Source organism: Poecilia mexicana, unplaced genomic scaffold (assembly GCF_051168715.1).
Source record: "Poecilia mexicana isolate PSO_F unplaced genomic scaffold, ASM5116871v1 scaffold_11, whole genome shotgun sequence".
NCBI classification, from domain to species: Eukaryota; Metazoa; Chordata; class Actinopteri; order Cyprinodontiformes; family Poeciliidae; genus Poecilia; species Poecilia mexicana.
The window spans coordinates 26,782,185-26,808,138 of NW_028263380.1; the positions used below are offsets into that span (position 1 = coordinate 26,782,185).

The 25,954-nt window shown below is 42.9% G+C and overlaps 2 protein-coding genes across 9 annotated transcripts in view; both read right to left on the bottom strand.

Moving 5' to 3' along the window:
• ddx61 (DEAD (Asp-Glu-Ala-Asp) box helicase 61) overlaps positions 1 to 9,450 on the bottom strand; it is a 12,778-nt gene extending 3,328 nt beyond the window's left edge. The window contains exons 1-11 of the mRNA XM_014996861.2: positions 9,274 to 9,450; positions 7,154 to 8,105; positions 6,969 to 7,073; positions 5,877 to 6,006; positions 5,656 to 5,802; positions 2,518 to 2,612; positions 2,309 to 2,431; positions 1,464 to 1,592; positions 1,259 to 1,375; positions 1,122 to 1,185; positions 389 to 490 (exon numbers count right to left, since the gene is read on the bottom strand). Coding sequence (XP_014852347.2) covers positions 389 to 490; positions 1,122 to 1,185; positions 1,259 to 1,375; positions 1,464 to 1,592; positions 2,309 to 2,431; positions 2,518 to 2,612; positions 5,656 to 5,802; positions 5,877 to 6,006; positions 6,969 to 7,073; positions 7,154 to 7,375 — 1,234 coding nt within the window. The 5' untranslated portion in view covers positions 7,376 to 8,105; positions 9,274 to 9,450. The remainder of the gene's footprint in view (positions 1 to 388; positions 491 to 1,121; positions 1,186 to 1,258; positions 1,376 to 1,463; positions 1,593 to 2,308; positions 2,432 to 2,517; positions 2,613 to 5,655; positions 5,803 to 5,876; positions 6,007 to 6,968; positions 7,074 to 7,153; positions 8,106 to 9,273) is intronic.
• Positions 9,451 to 10,274: 824 nt separating this feature from the next.
• On the bottom strand, positions 10,275 to 23,195 carry lipea (lipase, hormone-sensitive a). Of its 8 annotated transcripts, none has more exons than XM_088010538.1 (12): positions 22,514 to 23,195; positions 20,508 to 20,602; positions 20,104 to 20,351; positions 18,725 to 19,009; positions 18,290 to 18,380; positions 17,824 to 17,969; positions 17,545 to 17,730; positions 16,065 to 16,217; positions 15,148 to 15,292; positions 13,632 to 13,859; positions 12,039 to 12,406; positions 10,275 to 10,868 (listed from the first exon to the last, which is right to left on the bottom strand). In XM_088010538.1, the coding sequence occupies exons 3-12, from the start codon at positions 20,341 to 20,343 to the stop codon at positions 10,662 to 10,664; spliced, it is 2,049 nt and encodes a 682-aa protein (XP_087866664.1). In that variant the 5' UTR covers positions 20,344 to 20,351; positions 20,508 to 20,602; positions 22,514 to 23,195; the 3' UTR covers positions 10,275 to 10,661. The 8 variants fall into 8 exon arrangements, with proteins under 8 accessions (XP_087866664.1, XP_087866662.1, XP_087866661.1 ...); XM_088010536.1 differs by having other exon boundaries at positions 20,104 to 20,440; positions 22,514 to 23,194; XM_088010535.1 differs by having other exon boundaries at positions 20,104 to 20,440; positions 20,981 to 23,194.
• Between the last annotated feature and the right edge of the window lie 2,759 nt (positions 23,196 to 25,954).

A 25,954-nucleotide genomic window follows, 5' to 3' on the forward strand; every position in this document is an offset into this window, starting at 1 on the left:
CTTTAATGTACCACTTTAAATAAAACATAAAAATTTGAACATTTTACTATTTATTTATATAATTTTATCTAAAATAAACCATTTGTTCACATATTTTATTTTTAAAAACCTAATAAAAAAAAAACCTTTTTAATCAATGTTAAATTTTTCATAGAAACAATTTTTATTCATGTTTTTAGCTACAGAATGAATAAATTTTTTATGGAAGTTGAAATTAATGTTTCCAGTTTATAGTTTCCAACCTGAAGACCAGAAAAATAAATCCAAATAATTACTGGTTCTGGTCAATTAGCTGAGAAAATGAAGTGAAATAAAAAATGATGCATCCGATAACGACTACATGTAAAAACTAAAAGGTTCTGTATCGTTTTCGGACCCGTCCACCCACCTGACCTCCCGATGCGATGGAGGTACGTTTCTGCATTTTTAGGGAAATCAAAGTTGATGACGACGTTCACAGCCTGGATGTCGATTCCTCTGGTGAAGAGATCTGCAGCAGGAAGGAGCCAAAACAAAACGTTTCCAAAGACGAGCAAAAAATACATTAAATTAAATTAAATCTGCTGATGTAAAATTCTAACATTTTCAAGATAAGCGCCGCACATTGTGGATAAAAGAATACAACTAAAGATACATAATTTCAAGTAATTATAGGATTTTTATCACTGTTAATTTTTTGTGGTAGTTTACATTGTACAGCAGAGACGAAGTAAATAAAATTTAACAAAATGTAATATTTCCAAATGTCTCCAGCACCATAAGAGTCAGAAGGAAAAATCACCCATTGCAGTAACATTTTAAAAGGTCATCAATAAGTCATAATAAATATTCATCACACAGAAATAAGCCAAACAAATGTTAAGGTAAACGACCTTCAGCTTAAATGCAGAAATCGTTTTGGTGATTCTAGTCGACTCAAAATAAAGTTTTCATCTGATTCAACTTCAGATGGAGAGAAAATATATTTGCTGAATGAAAATATGTTTTAAACAAATTTAGGCTTTTAATCAAACTATAAATTTCACTTTACTGCCAAACTGTGTCGTTTGGATGTTTCCAAACCTTGAAAAAGAAAAACATTTCAAGGATTTCAAGGATTCCAGGTGGAAGTGAAGACTCACCGGTGCAGACCAGGTTCCTGCAGAGCCCGTTCCTGAAGTCATGGAACACGCGGTTCCGGTACTCCTGAAAACAAACAGGAGTCTGTCAAAACAGAGACCCAGACGAACTGGGCCGGGACCGGGACCAGGGTCAGGACCTGCATCATCTTGGCGTGGATGTAGAAGCAGGAGTATCCCAGCTGCGTGATCTTCTTGGCCAGCAGCTCCACCCGCTGGGTGGAGTTACAGAAGATGATGGACTGGTTGATCTGCAGCTGCAACCAGAACAGAGAGCAGACCCGTCAGAGCTCGACCCGGTTCTTAAAGCCACGGCGCGGGTCTTTGGCGGGCCGGCGGCGTTACCCTGGAGAAGAGCGTGTTGAGGCAGTGGACCTTCTGGCGCTCCGTCACGTAGGCGTAGAACTGGGTGATGCCCTTCAGGGTCAGCTCCTCCATCAGGTTGATCTCATACGGTTTCTGCAGGTGCTTCACCTGCAGAACCAGAACCAGAACACGGATCAGACCAGGACAGACATTTAACCCAGACAGAGGCAACGGCAGGCAGGGATGTCCAAAGTGTGGTGCGGGGGCCAGTTGTGGCCCCTGGAGTGACTTTGTGCCGACCACATCACAGCGATGAAATTAAAAGTCTCCTCCACCTGTGTCCATCGTTTCCCTGGACCTGGCCCGCCTTTTCCCAGGATGCATTGCAGGACAAACAGGAGATTTCTGATCTGATAACGATGGCGGACGCAGCGGGAAAGGTGTTGAGTTTTAAACCATATTAAAATTGGCAGCTGATATTTTATTTGTTTTGTTCCTTTGTCTTTATTTTATTTGCTGTAAAGTTTATATATTTATCATTTATGTCTGAACATGAAAAGCGATTTAAACTAAAAGAATCTGAACTGGATCCTCATTTCATTTTGGATCTAAAATGATTTACACATTCCTGTGCTGAAAAGTCAGATCACTTGAAATAAATTCTGCACAGAATTATCAGGATTTTTTTTATTTATTTTATGTCATTTCCTGGAGAGTTTGGAAGTCTATGCCTCTATTCTGGTCCAGATCTGGGAATCCTGGATTCGACCTCCAGACATTTGAATCTTTAACTTTGACTCACACTCCTCCCAGATTTGCCGACGTTCCCGCGGCCTTCCAGGGAAAACCGTACGGCTGCGGAGAGGCCCGTCCTGCTGACTCACCATGAACTTCTGGACGCTGATGGGGAAGGTTGCGGAGTAGAGCAGGATCTGCCGGTTCTTGGCCAGGAAGCTGATGATGTCCTCGATGAGAACCACGAAGTCCTGAGAGAGCAGCTTGTCCGCCTGAGGAAGAGGAGGAGGAGGAGGAAGGTCAACGCGGCGCTCCAGAGCGAGCGGCAGCGACACAGACGGGCTGTCGTCATGGTTACCTCGTCCATCACCATCATCTGGACCCGGTCCACCTTCGCCACGCCTTTCTTTATCAAGTCCAGGATGCGGCCGGGCGTGGCGATGACGACATGCACTGCAGGCAGAAACACCATTAAAACACTTTATTCTAAAAAAACAATAAAGTAAAAATGACAGAATATATTTTCAAAAAGTCGCTTTTATTTTGTCTTTTCTGTGAGTTTTAGTCAGGCTACAAGAATTTAGTCAAAATAAAAGGAAAAAAAAAAGTTTACCAGAGAAAACGTCTTAAAATTATGATAACAAAAGTCTCTGGAGGCAGTTCAGTTATTTAAACAAGTCCTGCTACTGACGATAAACACTGCAAAGCAAAATATTACCAAGTGTTTCTGTTTAGTTTCTACTGCTAACATCTTGGCACATTTGAAATAAAACTAACTTACACACAACTCTTCAGCAGGATATCGGAGCCATTTTAACAAAATAGTTCCTAATATTGATTAAAAGAAAAGTTCTAGTTCCACTGGCAGATTATTTCATTTATATCAATATTCAATCATTACTGATGTAGAACAGGCTCATCTGGATAAAAAGGTAGTTCAAGTTTAAGAAACTCGGTCAAAAACACTTGAAGTTTTGTGTTTTTGATGCTAAAGTGTTAAAAGATTAAAGTATTTCTGTCATCACTAAAACTGACTCCAAAGTGTAACTTCACATGTTGTGGTTCTTATTTTATCTTTGTTATTTTTCATGTTGAAATTCTTAGATCTACTGTACTGATGATTGCACAAACACACAACAGTGAAAAACTACAAGTGTGACTATAAATGCATAAATACAGGCATTACTGGTGCAGGTAAAAAAAAGAAAAAAAAAGATTTTTTGGAGTCTAGAACAATTATACAAATAATAATACGTTGCCAGATATAAAAAAAAAAAAAAAAGTAAAAAAAAAAGTAATTAAATTCAAAACACAATAAAACAGCAAAGTTAAACAGTTAAAAGATCAAATCTGGATTTATTCTGGTTAAGTGACATAAATAAAGTCTTAGCCTGGCCCTGATGCTCCACCTAAATAACTAGAAGTCGCTTGTCAAACAAGATGGCCGCCCTGCCATCGCTATGGAAACCCGAAGAACTCAGAGCTTTCAAAAACTAATAACTCTTCAACAAGCAGAAATGTGCTGAGTGAATGAATGAATGATAAGATTTTGCCTGCATGAGCAAGTAAGCGAGCAAATGAGGGAGTCACTCAATGACTGAGTGAGTGACTGAGTGACTGAGTGAGTGACTGAGTGACTGAGTGAGTGACTAAGCGAGCGACTGAGTGACTGAGTGAGTGACTGAGCGAGCGACTAAGCGAGCGACTGAGTGACTGAGTGAGTGACTGAGCGAGCGACTGAGCGAGCGACTGAGTGACTGAGTGAGTGACTGAGCGAGCGAGCGAGTGAGCGAGTGACTGAGCGAGCGACTGAGTGAGCGACTGAGTGACTGAGTGAGCGACTGAGCGAGCGACTGAGTGACTGAGTGACTAAGCGAGCGAGTGACTGAGCGAGCGAGTGACTGAGTGACTGAGCGAGCGAGTGACTAAGCGAGCGAGTGACTGAGTGACTGAGCGAGCGAGTGAGCGAGTGACTGAGCGAGCGACTGAGTGAGTGACTGAGCGAGCGACTGAGTGACTGAGTGACTAAGCGAGCGAGTGACTGAGTGACTAAGCGAGCGAGTGACTGAGTGACTGAGCGAGCGAGTGACTGAGTGACTGAGCGAGCGACTGAGTGACTGAGTGACTAAGCGAGCGAGTGACTGAGTGACTAAGCGAGCGACTGAGCGAGCGACTGAGTGACTGAGTGACTGAGCGAGCGAGTGACTAAGCGAGCGAGTGACTGAGCGAGCGAGTGAGCGAGTGACTGAGTGACTAAGCGAGCGAGTGACTGAGTGACTAAGCGAGCGAGTGACTGAGTGACTGAGCGAGCGAGTGACTGAGTGACTGAGCGAGCGACTGAGTGACTGAGTGACTAAGCGAGCGAGTGACTGAGTGACTAAGCGAGCGAGTGACTGAGTGACTGAGCGAGCGAGTGAGCGAGTGACTAAGCGAGCGAGTGACTGAGTGACTAAGCGAGCGAGTGACTGAGTGACTGAGCGAGCGAGTGAGCGAGTGACTAAGCGAGCGAGTGACTGAGTGACTGAGCGAGTGACTGAGCGAGCGACTGAGTGACTGAGTGACTAAGCGAGCGAGTGAGCGAGTGACTGAGCGAGCGACTGAGTGAGTGACTGAGCGAGCGACTGAGTGACTGAGTGACTAAGCGAGCGAGTGACTGAGTGACTAAGCGAGCGACTGAGTGACTGAGTGACTAAGCGAGCGAGTGACTGAGTGACTAAGCGAGCGAGTGACTGAGTGACTAAGCGAGCGAGTGACTGAGTGACTGAGTGACTAAGCGAGCGAGTGACTGAGTGACTAAGCGAGCGAGTGACTGAGTGACTAAGCGAGCGAGTGACTGAGTGACTGAGCGAGCGAGTGACTGAGCGAGCGACTGAGTGACTGAGTGACTAAGCGAGCGAGTGAGCGACTGAGTGAGCGACTGAGCGAGCGACTGAGTGACTGAGTGACTAAGCGAGCGAGTGAGCGAGTGACTGAGCGAGCGACTGAGCGACTGAGTGACTAAGCGAGCGAGTGAGCGAGTGACTGAGTGACTGAGCGAGTGACTGAGCGAGCGACTGAGTGACTGAGTGACTAAGCGAGCGAGTGAGCGAGTGACTGAGCGAGCGACTGAGTGAGTGACTGAGCGAGCGACTGAGTGACTGAGTGACTAAGCGAGCGAGTGACTGAGTGACTAAGCGAGTGACTGAGTGACTGAGTGACTAAGCGAGCGAGTGACTGAGTGACTAAGCGAGCGAGTGACTGAGTGACTAAGCGAGCGAGTGACTGAGTGACTGAGCGAGCGACTGAGTGAGTGACTGAGCGAGCGACTGAGTGACTGAGTGACTAAGCGAGCGAGTGACTGAGTGACTAAGCGAGTGACTGAGTGACTGAGTGACTAAGCGAGCGAGTGACTGAGTGACTAAGCGAGCGAGTGACTGAGTGACTAAGCGAGCGAGTGACTGAGTGACTGAGCGAGCGAGTGACTGAGTGAGTGACTGAGTGACTGAGTGAATGTTACCGGTCTCGTCCAGGCGCATGATGTCGTCCCTCAGGTTGGTTCCTCCGGTCGTCGCCATCACTTTGACTCCGCCCAGATGTTTGCTGAGCTGGATGCAGATCTGGCTCATCTGCAGCGCCAGCTCACGTGTGGGCACCATGACGATGGCTGCAGCAGAGCGCAGAGAAACGTCAGCGACGGCTCCCAACGGGCAGCAGCAGGTGGGGGAGGGGCGGACTCACCCTGTATGTGGTCCTTCTTCAGGTCTATCCGCTCCAGCAGCGGGATCAGGTAGGCGCCGCTTTTCCCCGTCCCGTTTTTCGCTCGTGCCAGGATGTCGCGCCCGGACAGCGCGATGGGAATGCTCTCCTCCTGCAGAGGAAATGACATCATCACCACCAATCGGAGGAAACCTCAGACTCCAACCGGTGAGTGAACGCGGCTTCAAGTGACGTTTCAAATCTGCTTCTGTGTGACGCAGCAAACACTGAAAAAACTCCAACAGTCAAGCAGATAGGGTAGGGGGGTCTTCACATTCCACCTGAGAAACCGCCAAGTTTTCACTAGTGACACCTACTGGTTTGGAGGAGAACTGCAGCATCCAAACCGCACCAGATTAACATCAAGTGACCAGCTTAATTTAAAAGTCAGCCAGCTGATAATGTCAGGTTTTATAAACTGACTTGAAGCTTCATAACAGAACCTTCAGTTAGTTAGCTGCAGCTTTATTAGCAACAGTTTCAGAACTGCATCGAGGCTTTTCCACATCTTAAAGAAAACCAACATCATTTAAAAATATATTGTACACAAATGATCCGTTTTAGAGAAGTTTCCATCCAAATTCGCCCCTGGGCGTTGATTTAAACACGCCAGACCCACAGGGGTCAGTGTAGCCCTAAGCTAAAACCTGTCAGCCAATCAGATTGCATAAAAAAAACAAAAAAAAAACACAACTTCCTGTTAGGAATTAAACATGATGCCAGGAGGTTCATGTGTGGACAGATATGCAGATTGAGCTACTTTTAAACAATGTATTAGAATATAAAGTTAATAAAACAAGATGATGAGGACTGGGAATCGCATAAATGTGGACGCATTGGCCCGTTATTTTTTGCATACTGCAATGCACTGGACCATAAATCTGTTTTCCATGAACACACAACAACCAGTTTTCTCAAATCTCCACTTTGGTCTGGGTTTTCATAAATGTTTTTAGTGACATAAAACTGAGTCTTCATGTGGATGAAAAGCATCTGTTTCTGTCTGCACCTTTTAGAAACCAGGAAAGGAAAAATTATTTTCTGTTTTCTAAAAGCGAAGCGCTGAAGCTGAACCTGGATCGGCGACGGTTTCTCCCAGCCCATCTCAAAGATTCCCATCAGGAGTTCCCTTTTCAGGCAGTAATCTTCAAACTCGTTGCCCTTGGTTGCCGTGACGTCCTGCAGCAGAACACAAACACAACATCAGAACCAGCCGTCCCAAATCGAACCCGGCTTGCCGCGGCCGAGCCGACACTCACTGAGGTTTTGACCCTGTTGTCCTTCGGGGGGAGCTGTAGGCATTTCTTCCAGTCGTCTCCAAACTTGATTCCTCCGCCGTCCTGGTTGCTCCCAGCTGGATTCTTTCCTTGAGTTGATGCTGGGGGTCCTGCAGCAGGTTTGGTCTGTCCTTTGAGCTGCCCGTTCTGCTTATTCAGTCCCATCACGACCGGACCGAGGTTTTCCGTTCGGGCTGTTGCCATCTTTTCCTGAACTTCTGTTTGTTTTTTTTAGATTTTTGCCTCTTAAATTCTGTCGTCAGTAAAAAATCCTAAAGTTTAATAAAGCGTTCAACAATATTCTCTGTGTGTCCGAAGCGCTTTGCAGAGAAATGGCTCAGTAATATTTACATATAAACAGGAAGCTGCAGCTCATCACACTGACCGCTGCACAGCCGACAAAAACAAAACTAGTTTTTACACAAAAACTCTTCCAAATGAAGAGAAATCTGCAACCATGTGCAGAAATAGACTCGTCCACGATATAGAAAAATTATACGTGAACAAGCATTGAAGTGGTTCCAGTCCTGAAACAGAACAACTAAGGCAATCTGCACCAAAATGAGTTTCTATCGTCAATAATATCTCTGAGTTTTACTGCCAGTCCCAGAGAGCTGCTGCATGTCCCTGATCCAGAGAACAGGAAGTTCAACTTTGTACAAGGTCGTCCCCAGAAAGCCAGTATTTCATTTACCTCTACTGGGAGAGGTTCTGTTGCTTCATGTGTGGAAAAAAAAATAAAGATCCAACAAGGATTTTAGTCCAAAGCAGAGAAGCTTTCTGCCCTTGAAGTCCTCAGTGCGTTTCCGTTGTGCTCCGGCTTTATTCCTCCTCCTCTCCGTCGACAGCAGGGATGATCCGGTCGGCCTGAAGCGTGCAGCGCCGCAAACTCCCCGCCTCCAAAAGATCCAGACCGACGACTCAAACGTCCCACCTGGAAACAAACCATCCAAACAAAACACTTCAGACTCCAATAGGCAGGATGAATCGTCAATCAACTTTCAAAAAGCCACGGCGCTTCTGTTTTCTGCCTGAAAAACACTGAAGAGCAAAACGTTACAGAACTTCATCAGGACTTAAAGACTGAAAACCAAACGGTTAACGTTCAGAGGAAGTGAAACCAGAAAAACAACCTCAGGATGTGTTGAGATGTTTTATTTGTCTACTAACTTTAAAAACAAAAAAATTCTTCTCACATCCTCTTTCAGAAACCTGAAGCAAACATTTAACAGCATCAACAGTTTCTGGGTCGTCTTTAAGGTGAAAAAACACAAGTTCACCAAACATAATTTCTACTTTTTTTAAATCTGTAAAATAACTTTTTCAGCAGAAAACAGTTTTATGGCCATTTATACATAAATATGCATAAACTGATTATTTTAAATCACATTTTTTGTACCTAAACTGATTGAAAAAATATCTGTTTTAAAGGCTGTTTGCACTGTAGATAAATCAGTTTAATAGTCAAATCATTGCTCTTTTCAATTTAATTTGGCGCCGTTAGCTCAAAGCAGGCCGGTGGAGTTTGTTGTTTTGATGCTTCGCAGGTAAACCCAGCAGGTGTGTCCTGGACACACCTGCTGAAAACAGAAACAACTGAGAAACAGAAACAAAGTGACTCGCTGAAGGTTGGAGGACTCACGTTGTTTAAGCTACGGCTAACCACAACTTAACGTCTACTTTAACAACCACAGTCAAATTCAAACTAATCTCTGAATTGATATGTTAATTTATATTAACATACATTGCAGTTTGTGGGGGTTCTGATGGGTTTTCTGGTTCTATTTGAGTCGAGAAGCTTTAAGGTGGCGTTGAAACTGCGCGTCAAGAAAGACATTAGCAGCTAACGGCTAAAACAAACTTAAACTAAAATCCGAGCGCACACACTTCGACTCAAAAACCACACAACTTACTCATTTAAATGCAGATAAAGTTATAAAAACCAATTTTTTGATAATATTGTACAAACTTTGACCTTTATTTGGTTATGAATATTTTACGCTTCATAAATCCAACACAACAGCGAGCCGTTAGCACGGAGCTAACGTGCCAACAACCGGGTTTTAACCGACGGTGAGCTCTCCAAAGTCCGATAAACATACCTGAAAAGCTGCGTTATTGTACGAGCGATGCTCTGAGTGCGGTGAATTAACAATTTTCTTCTAAATAAGCTGAAAATATCTTGAAATAATTCGTCTCTATTGTGTTTCTTCTTCCTTTAAATCAACATGGTCGCCTCCTCTTCTTCGATGAATCCCTGCGGCTTATTATCAGGCGTCTGGGGTGACGTTGCTGCCACCTGCCGCCAGGCTGGAGTATGGCGGCTGTTTTTACCCTGAACCCACAGCTCTGAATTTAAAGTCTACATTATGAATAAGAAGAAAACTTTATAGTAATAATAGTTTTATTTAATTATGTTTTTTCTACAATGTGATTTTTCCAAACTGAATAAATGTTATGAAGTCAGAAGTTTGTTATGAAGTTAAAAGTCGGAATATGTATAATAATTTTGTTTTACATGTCTATACCAGGTGAGGGCGCTAAATTTGGCCATTTATGGCGATGTGTAGTTTTACCAATTTGTCTTTTGTATTTCTTTAATTCATGTAAAGCACTTTGAACAGCCTTGTTGCTGAAAATGTGCTTTACCTTACCTAATTTATTAAATACAAAACATATTTCCTTGCATATTTAGTGATTAATTTCCTAATTTATCTTCAATTATTTCATTTATCTAAAAAAAATCATGTTTTCAATTTTATTTATTTTCAATTTTATTTCATTCATTTATATATTTAAAATTTTATTTTCTCATTGTTCAGTTTTATTCCGTCATTTATTTTGAATCTTTTTTCATCATTTATTTATAGATTTTATTTAATCCTTTATTTTGTATTTTATTTCATGATTTATTTATTTAGCTTCTATTTTATTTAATCATTTGATAAATGGTGAAATAAAATGAAATGTTATTCTTATGATTTTCTCTAGGTTTTTTTTGACGCAGTGCAGTAAAACCTGACAGTGAATATATTCCTAGGTGGTGGACAGTTTCTGCAGCCGACTAAACATCAGATCTAAATATTCCAACAGACCCAAAAGGTTCTGGTAGTTCAGGTTTATTGCACTCTGGAGTTTGTTCTCTTCACAAACTGCTGTAAACATCAAATTACATATAGGGTCCAAACAAAACAATATTAATAACAACACAGTTCATGTGGAAGGAACTTCCTGATTCCTGCTGGATGCTGGAGGAGGAGCAGGAGGTTCTGTTAAAGGCACGGTGGGTCAGAATCAGAACCTCACAGGAGAATTAGTTTTTACTTTGGGAGTGTCTCAGAACCTGAGGGACAGATTTCCTCCTGCGGTTCTGAATGTTCCTCTAATCAGAACCTGGAACCCGTCAGTCGGATCCAGTTCTGCTGTGCAGTTCAGGTTTAAAGTGCAGTTTTACTTCCTGTGATGGCAGAACCGACCCGACGACGCGGCGCTAAGTCTGCGGCGGCGGCTGGAAGACCGTCCGGATCCGCGACACACAGATGTCACAGGCGAACTGCGTCTCCTTGCAGATCTGCGCCAGGCTGAGGAAGCCGTGAGGAAGGTCGTCCACCACCGTCAAGGTCACGGCCTGGCCCATCGCCCGCAGCTTCTTCGCAAACATCACCGAATCGTCCAGCAAGGCGTCCAGCGCCGACGCCTGCAGGGAAACGAAGCAACCCGTCAGTCCAGACTTCACCGTGTTTTATCATCAACACAGAGTGGAGAAGAACTGTTCAGTCTGTTCAAAATCTGAAAAGTGTGGAGTGCACATACATTCAAACAGGGGGCTTGGAACCAGTCAAAAATTCACTAGAGTCAAAATAAAGAAAATAATAAAATCAAGCAAATAAACTCTCCCTTCATTTCTTAACAGTAAAGGTTTGTTATTCATCCAAAACCTAAAAGTGTTTTTGCTTTATTAGTAGAAAGACATCTAGTTTTCAAATTGTTTTGTTCTCAATTTAGCAAATTTGAAACAGGATTTAGGTCACTTATTAAAAACTCTCTCTATATTTAGCCAAATTTAACGAATTAGATAAAAACTGAAGTCGGCTTTTCAGTTAAAGGTTTTGGATCAGTTTTAGTCGTGATAGTCGTTTGGTTATAAAAGGATTAAAATTTTGTGTTGTACTGAAGATTTTTCATTTAAAAAAGGCCAGCGATAATTTTACCCAGCGAGGGGTAAAAAAAATAAATATTTAAATTTGTATCAATCATGGGTCAAAAGTGTATCAGTCTTGAATTGAAAAAGATAAAAATAGATTTTACTTACTTTTTTTATTTCTTTTCACTTTTTCTTTCAGATTTTATTTTTTAAATTATTTTTTCCAATTATTGTTCCAGATATTCCTTTTGTAAAATTTTGTTTTTCAAATTATCTTTTCAGACTTTAGTTTTGCAAACTTAATGCTTTTTGCCAATTTTATTTAATAAAATTTTACTTGAGCAAAAACAAAACATTCACACCGACTTGTGAAATTATAAACTATTTTCAAATAGCATTTTTCAGATTATGTTCCACACTTCTGGGGCGGGACTTCCTTCCTTTGTGTGAGCGGACGTTAACAGTAGCTCTTCTATTGGTCAGTGCGGGGCAAGTCGAGCATTTCTATTGGTCAAATTTTTCCCCATAGTTTCTGGGAACCTGCTGTGAGTTCTGGTTCCCAAGCAGAACCCGTCTTTATTTCACCTGGACTTTTATGATGGAGCATAAACATTTAGATCCTGGACTATGAACTGGTTCTGATCCGGGTTCTGGTCCTGCAGGGAGTTTCTTCCTGTGAAACAACATGTATAGAATAACCGGAGCTTCTCCTTCCTGTCTTACCACCAGGTGGACCGGCGGCAGGCCCTTCAGCAGGCCGGTCGGCGCCAGCAGAGGAGACACAAACGGGTTCCTGATGACGGCGCAGGACGTGGGCAGGACGTAGGCGTGGCATTCGGACCGCAGCGGCTCGAAGCCGTCCGGGTAGTGAAGGATGTCGGCGGCGCCGGCCGTGGGGGCGGGGGCCGGCGCCCTGTGGGGGTCGGCGCCTCGGTGCGGCGGGGGCGGCTCGGTCCGGGCCGGGTCCAGAAGGGACTGGATCCAGTTGGAGGCTCCCTGGGTGAGGTCGCTGAGCAGCAGGGCCGTGTCCCGGCCCAGAGCGCTCAGACTGCCGCGCCGCTCTGCAGGCTGCACCGTCTGGAAGTCCGAACCTGGAGGAACCAGGCCGGGTCAGTACCATCAAGTTTACTACTGTTAGCACATTTCAGCAGCAAGGCAGTTCAAAAAGCTTTAAAGCACGAAAATAAAACCCCAGCAATGAGGAAAACAGACATCACACTTTGATGAGCATCACCAAAATCACAGACTCATTAAATTAGTTCATCACTGTTTCATTTATTATGTTTCTGAATCAAATCCAACCTGCTGGATCTTTGGACTTAAAGGAGCTCAGGGTTTCGGCTGTTTTTCAGCTTTCTGGAAGTTTGTTCCTGATCTGTGGTGGATAGAAGCTGAATGCTGCTTCTTTTGGTTCATCCGGTTTTCCCTTCAAATTATTGAAGCCACTTTAAAATACTGACAGAATCACATAAATCCAGTTTTATTATTTCCCTTTCAAGGAAGCAGAAATCTGACATACGACGCTTCCTTCAGCCGTTCAGGATCAGTCTACTCAAAGGATGCTCACTACTGTTTTTTTTTAAACACACAATCTTTCTCAATCAGATTTCAGTCTGCTCAGTTCTGCTTTAGGGTGACCTGTCACTTTAAATCCCAGAAAGCTGCTGCTGGCTGGCAAAATGGCTGCAAACGGACGCTCAGTTATACAACCGTACGCCTTTGAAACGATGTACAGGACATCATGAATATTTCAACAGGGCAGACATAAAGGTGAGTAACAGTAAAGGTGATTGGTCTGCAGCTGACCAATCAGAGGCTTCGGTTTTTCTGTAGTGACACAGAGCAGCAGATCAAGTTATTTCATTACAACCTTTAGCATAGGAAGCAAAAAGCTGCTCTAAAATGATGATTTTAATTAGATTCACAAATGTAATTATTATATTGAATAATAAATGAGGACCTTTGGAATATATTAAAAAGAATGTCAATATTTCCAGTTTCATTTAAGTCATCTAATATATATAACTATAAGATGATAATTTAGAACCGGTTTTAAGGAGGAAATTAAACAATTATGTCTTTAAAAAGGTGAATATTAATTAATGTCCTGCTGGTTACAGAAAGCGGTGGGCAGGGGGCCCACGGATCCCGGCCCCGGGAAAAGCTGTGAGCGGCCCTGGAGGCGGGTATAAACCCCCCCCTCTCCTTCCTCATCGTCCCGTTTACACATAAATCTCCTCGCTGACCTGCGTTCTGCTCCAGCGGCGCCGGAAGGTTCTGCTGGGCGAAACGAGCCGCGAAGCCCCGCCCACATACCTGCGTAGGCGTTGATGCACCTGGCGAGGACGCCCAGAGGCAGCAGGGGGTCGATGAGTGTGAGCAGGCGGGAGGGCGAGGCGTCGGTGGTGAGCAGGGTGGTGGGGTAGGCGGCCATGATGCCGTCGGGGAGACGGATGCCGGCGGTGAGCGCCCTCATGCAGACGGTGATGCAGAGGTTTCCCCCGGCGCTGTCCCCGGCCAGGCAGACCCGCTCCGCCGTAGAACCTGGACCAAACACACGGTCTGTCTTTAGCTCCCATTTTATTTCAGAACTTATTTCAAGGATGAAACAAAATAGAAAATAAATAAGTTGTTTTCAATTTTAAATGAAAATAAATGAGTAAAATTAATAGAACATGTGAAAAAGTAATAAATGAGAAAATAAAGTAAATAAAATAAATAAATAAGAAATATAAAGACTTTTAGATAAAAATAAAAAAAATGAAATAGACTTTGTTGGTTCTGAGCAACTAAAACCAGGATTTCTGTCGCTTTCTTTGAAAATCTTGTATTTAGTAAAGTTTAATAAATTAAGTAAAAGCAGCAAAGTACCTAGTCCGGCATGTTGCTCAGATTTCCTTCATCTACACTTTACAAAACAAACAAAGCTGCAGCTCTTCCTCTCTAATCTCACTACTGTTACTGAAATCTGGAGGATACTGTTGCAAACCAGCGCTGGAAAAACTCCCGCTTTGTCTTTGCTGCAGGTCCAAACAATTCCCTGAAAATCTTTCAGTTTATCCGAAAACACGGTGGCCGGAACGAACAGGTAGCGCCAACAAAGATCACATTTCTCCTCTCACTCTGAACACAACGCCTGCAGGTGAAACCGGGCCTCGCGGGCTCGGTTTCACCAGAAACAGATCCGACTGTTCTTCACAGAACAGATTTATTCCTGGATTTATCCAGGATTTATTCCTGGAAAGTAGAAAATCACAGCAGCAGATGAAAATCTGTGATTTCAGCTTCTTTCAGAGCCCGTTTGTGATTCAGTCCGACCGCAGATGTTCTGGTTCTGACCTCACAGGTTCTGCAGAGGACGGCTTACATTTGTTCAGCATAAATTGATTCCTCACAGCTTCTGATTTCAGCTTCCTACGAGTTTCTTTAGCAGCGTTTCTGGACGGAGTCCAGAGCTTAACCTGTGGAAAAGCTTGAAAAGTTGAAAACTCCATCTGCAGCTGGTGGACGAGTAATAATGTGAAAAAAATTAGAAAACATGGATTAGAAAAATATATTTCAATTAAAGAAATTATATTTCAAACTTCAGACGAAAAGAATCGTTTTGGACTTTAAGATATAAAATGATCAAAAAAAAGGAACCAAATTATTTTCACTCAGCTTTTGTTTTTCTGTTTTTTTACGAGCTTTAGACAGTTCTGAGCAGAGAAACGTTTTATGAGGTTACTCGATTAATTGTCAGAACTGATTACTTTGTTATTGTGTATTGCTGGTTATCACTGGGCAGTAGTCGGTGGAAACGTGTTGGCGTTTCCTGACGTGAAGCACGTACCCAGCAGGTGGCAGTGTTTCAGCGCCCAGCAGTAGGCGTAGAAGCATTCCTCCAGCGCCCGAGGAAACGGAGCTTCAGGCGACAGAGAGTAGTCGACGGACAGAACCGGGACGCTCAGCTCCTTCGACCAGTTACGCAGGTAATTCTGAAGAAGGAAACAAAAACACAGAGCATGGTGATCCGATCTGAAACGATTCATCACGATTAATCCACATCCAAAACATTTAATAATCGATTAATCGTTAACTGTAATCGATTAATCGTTAACTGGAATGAACAGACTGAAATAAAGGCTATTTGCTGAAATAACTCCACAAACAGAGCTGCAATTAAGCCAAAACTCTACAAAAATATGCATAAAATTTGAATTTAAAATGAAACAAAAAGTATTTTTCTGTAAATCTGGTCTAAGCAGAACTCCTGTAGTGGCAGTTTCAGCTTCACATTCTGTAAGAAGCTAATCTTCTATGAAGCATCTCTTTCTATCCAATTATTAGTCTGTTAATCCAACAATGATCAGCTGCAGATGCTTCCTTTGCTACAAATCCCTACAGGGATGACGATGTTAAAATGTTTATTTTCTTATTTAAAAAGGTTTTGACTTGTTCATTTGGTGCTGCAGTGTTTTTCTAATATTCTATCAATAAGTTTAAGTGGCTACATAAAACTTATGCAGAACTTTCCAATTTTTTTCTGATTAATCAATTAATCATCAGAATAATCAATTAATCATGCAATTATTTATGCATTGCCAACTCTCAACAAATTTTGTTTCAAGGCACTTTACAAAAAATAATTCAATTCATCATGCGGATTGATCGATTAATCTGGTAATTAATCGATCAATCATCAGCCTAAAACAATGATTGCAGCCCTAGATCTGGGTCCTAATCCTCAGGGCGCTGCGTTCGGTTCACCTCGTGGGAACGGGACGTCTGGGCGACGAAGCCGCCGCCGTGGAAGTGGATGAGGAGCCATGGCGACGGCGGCTTCTTCTGCACCCAGGGCAGACGGGGCGAGGCGATGGGCGCCGCGTCGCCCTGGGAAAACCCCAGCAGCTCCTCGCTGTCCTGAAATATGGAAGGAGCACCGCATTGTTGCAACAGGGGCAGAAACAACAGGAAAACTAATATTTATCATGTCTGACATTAAAACTGTTTCAAGTTTAGTATTTGGTAAAATTGCATTTGAACTGTTTTCTAAGGGTTTATCAACAAAAATCAACCGACATTCAAAATTGTTAAAAAAAAAAATCAGACAAATCCGCCGTCTGTCAGTCTCCAAATGAAACCGTTCACTAGCAACACATCAGTGTTTATGAAATATGCAAAAAAAAAGTTAGCAAAGAAATGAAATCAAAAAGTGTATAAACGCAGTGTTTGCACATGACGAAGTTGAGCAAATGATTAGAAGAGCCTCGAAACCTCAGAGACGTTCTTACTGGTCGGCACTGATGGCTGCAATAATAACAATAAAGAACTAATCATAAACATTAGCTCCGCTAGCGCTAAACCACAACAACAACATGGTGCTTAGAGGAAGCTAATGCTACAGCGCTAAATTCAACCACGTCAATGTTTACATCTGGTCTCTTCTGTCCGTTTTCACATCCTGTGTCTTCAAATAAAATTATTCAAAACTAACTACTTGAAGAATTCATAACAGTCAGGAAACAAAACAAATCAGTTCAATAAAATTTCAACTGAAATTTTATTGAACTGATTTGTTTTGTATTTGATTTGTTTACAAAGCAGCAAAGTTAATTTGTGCTTTTGAATTTATCTGGAAAAATTAACCAAGGGGAAGCTAAGCGAGCTAAATTTTAGCTAAAACGCCAAATAAAACACTTTATTTCATCTTTGCTTGAATTTCAGGTTCAGTTTAATTGATTTGTTGAACCGACTGGCCTCATAACGGTCTGGTTAAATGTGGATTTTCACAGCACTGCAGAACTGGTCCAACAGAAACTCTGCAGAATCTCCTGCTTTCAACTCATCTGTTTATTTTCAGCCTGATTAATGCAGAAAACAATCTGAGCATCGTTTCCCTTTATGGTCTGCTTCCTGTCTGAACCGAAACCGGACAGCACCGCCTGCTTGGACCTTCAGTTACGGCTCCAAGTGAATCGGTGTTTCCCCCGGTGCGTTATCAGCCTGGCGGGCTACCAGGCTTTACTGTCCCCCCACCAGGCTAAGCATTGTTTGTTTATCTTAAAAAGGTTTTTTATACACCAGTAACAGTGACAGTAAAGACGGATTAATCTACGTTTACAGTTTAATGGGTCAACTGGCCTCACAAGCTGTTATTTCTAAATTATGATGAACTTTTAACACTTTTTAACAGAAAACACGGTGGGATGCCAGGGGCTCGGCAGGTTCTGGGGGAGCCTCTGCTCACCTGGCCTTCCCGCAGGTCGTAGGAGATCAGCCTCATGTGGACCGGCCCCGGGCCCCAGTGGGCGACGGGGGGCGACACGCTGGTGGACAGCGTGGGGTCGGAGGCCAGAGGGAGCTGCAGGCTTTCTGGAGGCACGGTCAGCGTGAGGTTGACCTGCACCGGGTTGGAGGCGATCCGGGTGAAACCCTGGGGGAAAACAAACACGAGGAATGAATGTCTACATCGCAGCAGAGCTCCTCCGCCGACCTGATGACTTCGCCAGCTTTTGACCCTGCCTACTGATAAAATGTCGGACTCTGTGACGTTCCAGAAGGACTTCCAGAAGTGCAAGTCCAGATTCTGGGTGATGCGTTCGAACTCGGCGCCTCGCAGCTCCGGGTCGATGACGTACTTCCCTGAGGTGAGGAGGGACAGAGCAGCCGTTCCTGCAGAAAGAGGAAAACGCATCACATCGAAACGGGAGCGTCAGTGAAAGGCTGTTTTCACATCTTTGCTGCGGAAAGCTTCCACAAACAAACCAAACCCTCTGAGCATGGCGTATGAACAGTTAGACTGACCTGGACGCATAAATCTATGTGAAAGAAGAATAACTGAACCAGAGTTCACTTCAACCGAACCCAGACTGAGGTTTGGACGACCAGAGGTCAGAGGTCACCAACCGGACTGGACTTTATCGGCAGACGGACTGGAGTTGGATCAAAGTGGACAGAACAGGGCTGGTGGGAATAAACCCAGAGAGCCTCACCTATGCCAGACTGCTGTCTGCCGTACGTCTCTCCGTAGGAAACCATGCTGATGACGATGGTCTGGAGGAACGGGCGCAGAGCAGGAGAGAACTGCCAAACCAAACAATCAATTAGCCAAGAACTTTATTTATCCCAATTCAGTCTGCAGCTCTCTGGTCACACAACAAAAAAAGAGAAATACAAACAATCTGATGCAACCATTTCTATGACGGCGTGTTCGGACTGTGAGAGAGAGAAAGAAGTGGGAAATTTCTCCCAAAAGCTGATATTAATCTCAGAGATTTTTTAATAAAAAAACAAGGAAATTTCTGAGTTTGAAACATTTTGAGTTTCAAAAGTTGAAATTTTTCAAATGTCATTCTGAAATTCATGAAAGACAGCATAGATCAATCCTAAGGGATGAAGGTGAGGCGGTCGGGACAGGTAACGCTCACCTGGAAGCCCAGGCAGCGCCCGTAGAAGCAGGCCTTGTGCATGGAGCTGTACTCCTGAACGAAGCGATCGCTCAGGTCGGCGTCCTGCGACGAGTACAGCTCCCCGTGGGCGTTGTCGTGGAGGAGCCGCTGGGCGAGGTGGAGCAGCGCCCGCAGCTGGCAGAGGGCGCTGCAGTACGCCTCCATCTCTGCGGCATTGTGCTCCGCCCTGAAGAAGGCTCCTCTGCAGTTGGAGGCGATGTAGCGGCCTTTATGGATGATGTGCACCAGGCAGGACTGCAGCACCTGAAGCAGCAGAGGAGAAATAATAGACACACCAATTATTTATTATTTTACTTATCAATCACTCATCGATCTCTCTACCCTGAGCTGTGACTGTGTGCATGAATGACTGTCCTGTTTATCGATTGTTCTGCGATCGACTGGCGACCGCAGGGTGACCCCGCCTCTCCATGGTGACCCCGCCTCTCCAGGGTGACCCCGCCTCTCCATGGTGACCCCGCCTCTCCAGGGTGACCCCGCCTCTCCAGGGTGACCCCGCCTCTCCAGGGTGACCCCGCCTCTCCCGGGTGACCCCGCCTCTCCAGGGTGACCCCGCCTCTCCAGGGTGACCCCGCCTCTCCTGGGTGACCCCGCCTCTCCTGGGTGACCCCGCCTCTCCATGGTGACCCCGCCTCTCCTGGGTGACCCCGCCTCTCCTGGGTGACCCCGCCTCTCCTGGGTGACCCCGCCTCTCCAGGGTGACCCCGCCTCTCCATAGTGACCCCGCCTCTCCTGGGTGACCCCGCCTCTCCAGGGTGACCCCGCCTCTCCTGGGTGACCCCGCCTCTCCTAGGTGACCCCGCCTCTCCTGGGTGACCCCGCCTCTCCTGGGTGACCCCGCCTCTCCAGGGTGACCCCGCCTCTCCTGGGTGACCCCGCCTCTCCTGGGTGACCCCGCCTCTCCTAGGTGACCCCGCCTCTCCTGGGTGACCCCGCCTCTCCTGGGTGACCCCGCCTCTCCAGGGTGACCCCGCCTCTCCTGGGTGACCCCGCCTCTCCTGGGTGACCCCGCCTCTCCTGGGTGACCCCGCCTCTCCTGGGTGACCCTGCCTTTCTGCCGCTGGAGAGGCACCAGCACCTTCGTCACCCCACAAGGGATAAACATGCATGAAGACAGTTGGATGGATTATACTGTTGAACCGTTTGTCATCTTCCTCAGAGGTTTTTGTGTTGTTTCCTTCAGAGGTTTTTGGTACAGCGCCCCCACAGGTGAGGAGGGGAACAGGTATTTCAAAGCATTTGAATCATTCGACTCAGAATGAAACAAATGTTGCAGTTTTGCTCCCCAACCATCTGAGTCTACCAGAACTTCTACAGATCCTGAAAGTGCGCCTCACCTTGACCAGCGTTCGGTATCCGTTTCCAGGCGTCTGAGCGTCGAAGTCGTAGTGATGGTAGACGGCAGTGAAGCTGGCAACCACCGGCTCCAGGGCGCGGCCATGTTGGCGAATCTTCCTCATACACGCCACCAGGCGCTTGGTCACGGTGCCGTATGGCGACTCGGAGGGGCCACTGAGGACACAGATGTTCTCCTCACAGACCTTATCCAGAGCTGTGAACACAGCCGAGTGGTCCATCTCTGAGTCTGGAAGGAGGAAACCAGAGAAAGGAAGTTGCAGCTGCAGTTTATATCAGCCTGTGGAGCTATCAGCGGACATGTGATGCGGTCGGTATCTGCAGAGAAGAAGGCAATCATCAAGGTTAAACACACAGGTCCTGCTGGGCTCATCCTGTTACTCACCGTTGCGCTGATTAATCTGAACTCGTGTTATCTGTTCGGTCAAGGGTTGAATTCTCAAGGCAGGACTTTGAACCGATGAGAGAAGCTGACTGAGTCTGCTCAGAGCAGAATACAGAAAATATTCACACCCCTTCGACAATTTATCACATTACAACCTCTCCTGGCTGCAGCTCTTCTAACGACTAATCCATTATTCTGAAGATGAATCTATTATGCTGGCGATTAATGTATTAATTAGATTTAAAAACTGGCACATTATGCAATTTTTGTTTACATAAAAAATACACACAAACAAATATTTCAGTTCCTTTTAAAATAAGAAATCAAACATTTTATTCATCAGCAGCCTTTTGATGAATGTTTGATCATTTGTAGCAAAGATGCATCTGCAGCTAAAAAGCACTTTAACATCTTAAAAGCCTTTTCTGCTTCCATCAGTACAGTATAGGGCTGATCTGGTTCATCTGCCTTACCAGAGGAACGGAAAACGTCTGGTCCATGTTAGTTTACAGCCTTTACTTCCTGTTTATTACATCTATATGTAACATCAGCATCTGACTGATCAGAGAAAAAAGGAAGCACAAATCATTTTACTTCCATTTGACATTTAGTCTCTACTTATTGTTGGTTTTTCACATTGAAGTTTGTGGTAGAAAAGTGAGAAGATGTGGAAAAGTTTGAAGCTAAATAATCGTAAACAATCCGACAGCCGTGGTGTGAGGGCCGACTATCAGAGACTCATGTGGTTTATCTTTCTGCAGGACTTGTGTTGATTTTCCTGAATGTTGTGTCACTCAGATCAATAAGGAGAAACATCCGAAGCTCTAACAGAAAAGCTAAAAAATCCTGCGCTAATCTTTTAAAATGAGGAGGAAATGTCGGGTAATCAGTATTTGATTAGAGTCAGATAAGAAGTCTGAATGTTTTTATACAGATTTTTCTAAAAAAACATTGACAGCTTCCTGCAGAAACACATACAAATATCCATGCAGGGACCATTTTCTTACAACAAAACATTAAGATTCATGTGTTTTAAACTTAAAACCCTCAAAATCTGTGCAGAAATATTTTACAACAGGAAACAACAGGCTTCAACTCATCCATGTTCCTGCCACACAAAGCTCTTAGAATGGAAGATCGCTGCTTCTATCAAAACGTTTTCAACCATTAATGCGATGCATATCCTCAAAAAAGCTTAAATTAACCAAATGAAGGAAGTCCTCCTCTTATCTTCTTCATATTATTATTATTATTATTATTATTATTATTCATTCCTTCATTTAGAAATGTCAGTTTCAAACTAAATATTGAGTTAGGAAGCTAAACAATTAGCTGGCTTATATTTCATTTGGATACTTGACTTACTAGCTAAATGTTTAGCAAATATTTGGGAGATAAATATTTAGATCCAAACTAAATATTCAGTTAACAAGCCAAACATTTAGCTTCCAGCTAAATATTTAGATAGAAGCAAAGTATTCAGCTTGGTAACTAAACATTTAGCTTGCTAACTAGATACTTAGCTTGATAGCTAAATATTTAGCTTCAAATCAAATATTTAGTTGGCAACTAAACATTTACATCCCAACTAAATATTTAGGTAGAACATACATTTTCAGCTTCCTAACTAAATATTTAGTTTGTTAAACAACAATGTGGCTCTGGTGAAAGGGAATCCTAATTTTTCAACACAAGACATTCTGGACAATTTCATGCATCCAACATCTTGGAGACAGTTTAATATAACACAACACAAGGTCTATAAAGACGTGAATTCAGAGAACTGACTTCAACCTGATGGGTAGTTAGATGGGCTAATGTGAGCCAGGTCCAACATCAGTGTCTGACCTCAAGAATGCAGGAATTCAAATAAACACATTCCTAAAACATTGAAGAAAGCCAGAGTAGTTGGAGTTTGGATTCATAAACACCTTTAACCACTTTGCTGTAAAACGTATAAAACTACTGACGAAAAATAAAACTACAAAAAACTACAAACCACAAACCATGTAGTTTGTAGGTGTAATTAATTTCCGGTCCACCTGAGGCAGAGAAGTTTCCTGAAGCCACACCTCTACCTCCAAAAGTTTCGGTCGTTTTAAAGTTTTTTCTCTCTAACTTTGAGCACAGACTTCCAGCTTTTTAAACAGGACTCAGACGCTGCTCTTCCAGGATTGGGAAGCTCTTTGTTTCCCAGCGGATGTCCCAGTTTTCCCAGAATAAAAGCCGCTGTGGTCCTTTCAGTTCATCAGCTGATGGATGACGTGGAGCTGTCAACAGCACACCGATATCTGTCCCGCTTCCTGTCCAGAATGCTCCGTTTCTAATCATTACAACTGAATTTTTATTTCCTGATTCAGTCTGAAACAAACTCAAGGCTGAGAGCGACCATTTCCCCCTGGAGACAACTTCGCTCACGACACCGAGTTTGGTGACTTTAGTTGGGAATATAAGCTCCGTGAAGTACCGCAGACACGCGGTGTCGTCGCTGGAGGTTCACAGTACCGATCCGCGTCGAGTTGACGCGTTAAAAACCATTCAAACGCAACAAATATGCGATTCTGTGGTGTTTAAACCCGAATGTAGACTCACCGAGCCGCATCTTCTTCTTTCTTCATGTTCTGACGGTTCCTGTGCGCGCGCTCCCGCGTCCGTAGGAGCGCGCGCACCTCCGGTTGTTAGCTAACAGGAGCAACAGTTAGCATAAAATAAAATAAAATAAAATAAAATTCAGTTCAACAAAATAATTTAAAATTAAAGGAAAATAAAAGAACAAAACTAAATTGAATTGAAGGAAAATAAATTCAATGGAACACAATCAAATTAAGATGAAATCAAAGAATGAAATGAAATGTAAAATTAAATTAAATATAAAAGTCAATTAAATTAAGAAATAAAATAAAATAAAACTAATTAAATTTAACAGACAAAGATTAAATTTAACTAAATTAAAATTAAAGTAAATTAAATTATGTTAGACCAAATAAATTAAAATTAAAATAAATTAAACAAAAATAATTGAGGTTGAATAAAATTAAAATCTCAAATTATTGATGTAAAACACATATTTTTATTTTTTAAATTTAAATTCCAGACGTTTTCTTGTGATGTACAATTATCTCTCAGGGAGTTACTTTTTAAAACTTGTATGTTTATATAAAACTCATCTAAAACAACATGTTTCATCTGAAAGAGAAATAAAAAATATCAAAATTCTGCCAAGATCATGTAAAATTAAGCTAATGACAGTATTTTAACATGCTGTTAAATACTTGTTAAAATACTGTCTGGCTTTATGAATTAAATTAAGCCAGACAAAAACTTTATAGAAAGAAACTTAAACATTGTTTTCACACTGACTGATAATAAATTACACAACATATGTTCATCGCACATCATGGTGTTTAAATCTGTGAAAAACACCAAGGATGACAGTTTGGAGTAAAAGCAGATTTTCTTTTTGTCCAGCAGCCATTAGACGATGACTGAAGGATGAAGCTCCGGTCAGCGCTGTCGATTTACTCCAGAAGAGCCTTTGTGTCAGGCTGGGATCTGGCTGGAAAAGTATTTCAAATCAATACGAGACGCAAAAACAACCTGCAGCTTCTTTCAGCTGCAGGTTGTTAAATGTAAATTATTTATTTTAAGACAGAATGAATGGAATGTGGTTCAAACGGATCAGGTTGAACTGTTAGCACAGAGGCACGATCAGGACGGTTTTATTTCAGATTTGTTTAACAATGTCTGCAGTAAAGGAAGAAAAAACAGCTGCAGTAGGATTTTATTTATTTTAAAAGGTTTTGTTGGCTCTAGTGGCCTTTGTTTGAAAGTAGGAAAGACATGCAGCAAATGTCACCAGGCCAGGAATCAAACCTGTGACCACCAGCATGAGGACTAAGGCCTCAAAACATGGGTTGTGCTTTGCCCCTTTGCCACCACAGCACCCAGGATTTTAATCCGATTTTCTTACATTTCCACCTCAAAAGTTAATATTTTGCAGTCAAACTGTGAAGATAAAGTTGGTTAAAGGTGAAAATCTTATTTTTTGGAAAATGGAACATTTTTAACGGACCAATGAAAGGATAATTTTGTTCCTTCTCCTGACTAATACCTTTATTTAATGGAACGCTTTCTACACTGTTTTCATTTGGTTGTTTTGTAGTTTGTCTGTACAGGGCTTGAGTTCAATTAAAGGTGGAAAAAGTTTGTAAATTATTAATTATGATAAAAATATATACATGTATTTTTATCACAAAACTTGGCATGTTTTTGAGAAATCTAAATCAGAACCTGGATGTTGAATTTATTCTGACTTTATGGCCTACCAACACAAAGTAGAGCACTATTCTGAAGTGAAAGTAAAAGATTCAAAGTGTTCAAAAGTTTTTAAAATATGAAAACTCATTTTACTCACCACCCCTTTTACTCTCATGTCCCTAAATAAAACACAACCAACTGCCACCGGAGTTATAGACTCCATAAGTCTGACTTTTATATTTGTGGTTTGTCACAAACCACAGCAACATGTGGAAGTGATCAGAGGACACCAGAATGGCCTAGTCAAAGTCCAGAGCTGAATCCAGCTGAGAATCTGTGGCAAGAGTTGAAAACATCTCCAGTCTGACTGATCTGGAGATGTTTTATAAAGAAAGATAGAGGAAAATATTTAAGGCTAGACTTTTGAAGAGTCTTTAATTTTAAGTTTTTATTTGTAAAGAAAAAGGTAAAATATTTCAGTCTGCGGTCGTATGGCAAAAAATTTAAATTTAAACAACTTTAGAGGAGTAAATACATTTACAAAAAATTGTATCAGGTTTTTGTAATTATCTGAACCAAATAAAATAAATATTTCTCCAAATTTTCATTTAAAGAAGTTGTTTTTTTAAAACATCTTCTTCTTTTCCTTTCAGGTTTTTCCCTTTTGGGGTCACCACAGCGAGTCATCCGTCTCCATGTAACCCTCTTCTGCATCTTCTTCTCTCACACCAACCACCTTCATCTCCTCTTTCACTCCATCCACAAATCTCCTCTTAGGTCTTCCTCTAGGTCTCTTTCCTGGTAGGTCCATCCTCAGCATCCTTCTACCGATGTATTCACTGTCTCCACATGTCCAAACCATCTCAGTCTGGATTCTCAGACTTTATCTCCTACACATCTGTAGGAGATATCTGTATCCATCCTAGTCACTCCCAAAGAGAACCTCAACTGTCATGATTTGTGGTTTGTGGGAGGTGGTGAGATGAGAAGGCAGGAACCCAGGTTGTAAAGAAAATGATTAATTTAATGATTAAAAGCTCAAAACAGTCCAAGTCAGGCAGCACAGCAGGAACAATTAGCACATAGCTAACAACCGGTAGCAACTGACAATGTGAAACAAGAGCTTAGCAAACCAGGACTATACAGTTCTACTGGAAAGCAGACTGACGCACGCTACTGGCAAACTACGA

Bases quoted from the DNA above. Each gene is read 5' to 3' on its own strand.
- lipea (XM_088010533.1), bottom strand. From the start codon at position 23,125: ATGAAGAAAGAAGAAGATGCGGCTCG. The intron at 19,010-20,103 runs GTGAGGCGCACT...CTGCTGCTTCAG, and splicing joins GATACCGAACGCTGGTCAAG to GTGCTGCAGTCCTGCCTGGT. The intron at 17,731-17,823 runs GTAGGCAGGGTC...GTTTTCCCCCAG, and splicing joins CAGAGTCCGACATTTTATCA to GGTTTCACCCGGATCGCCTC.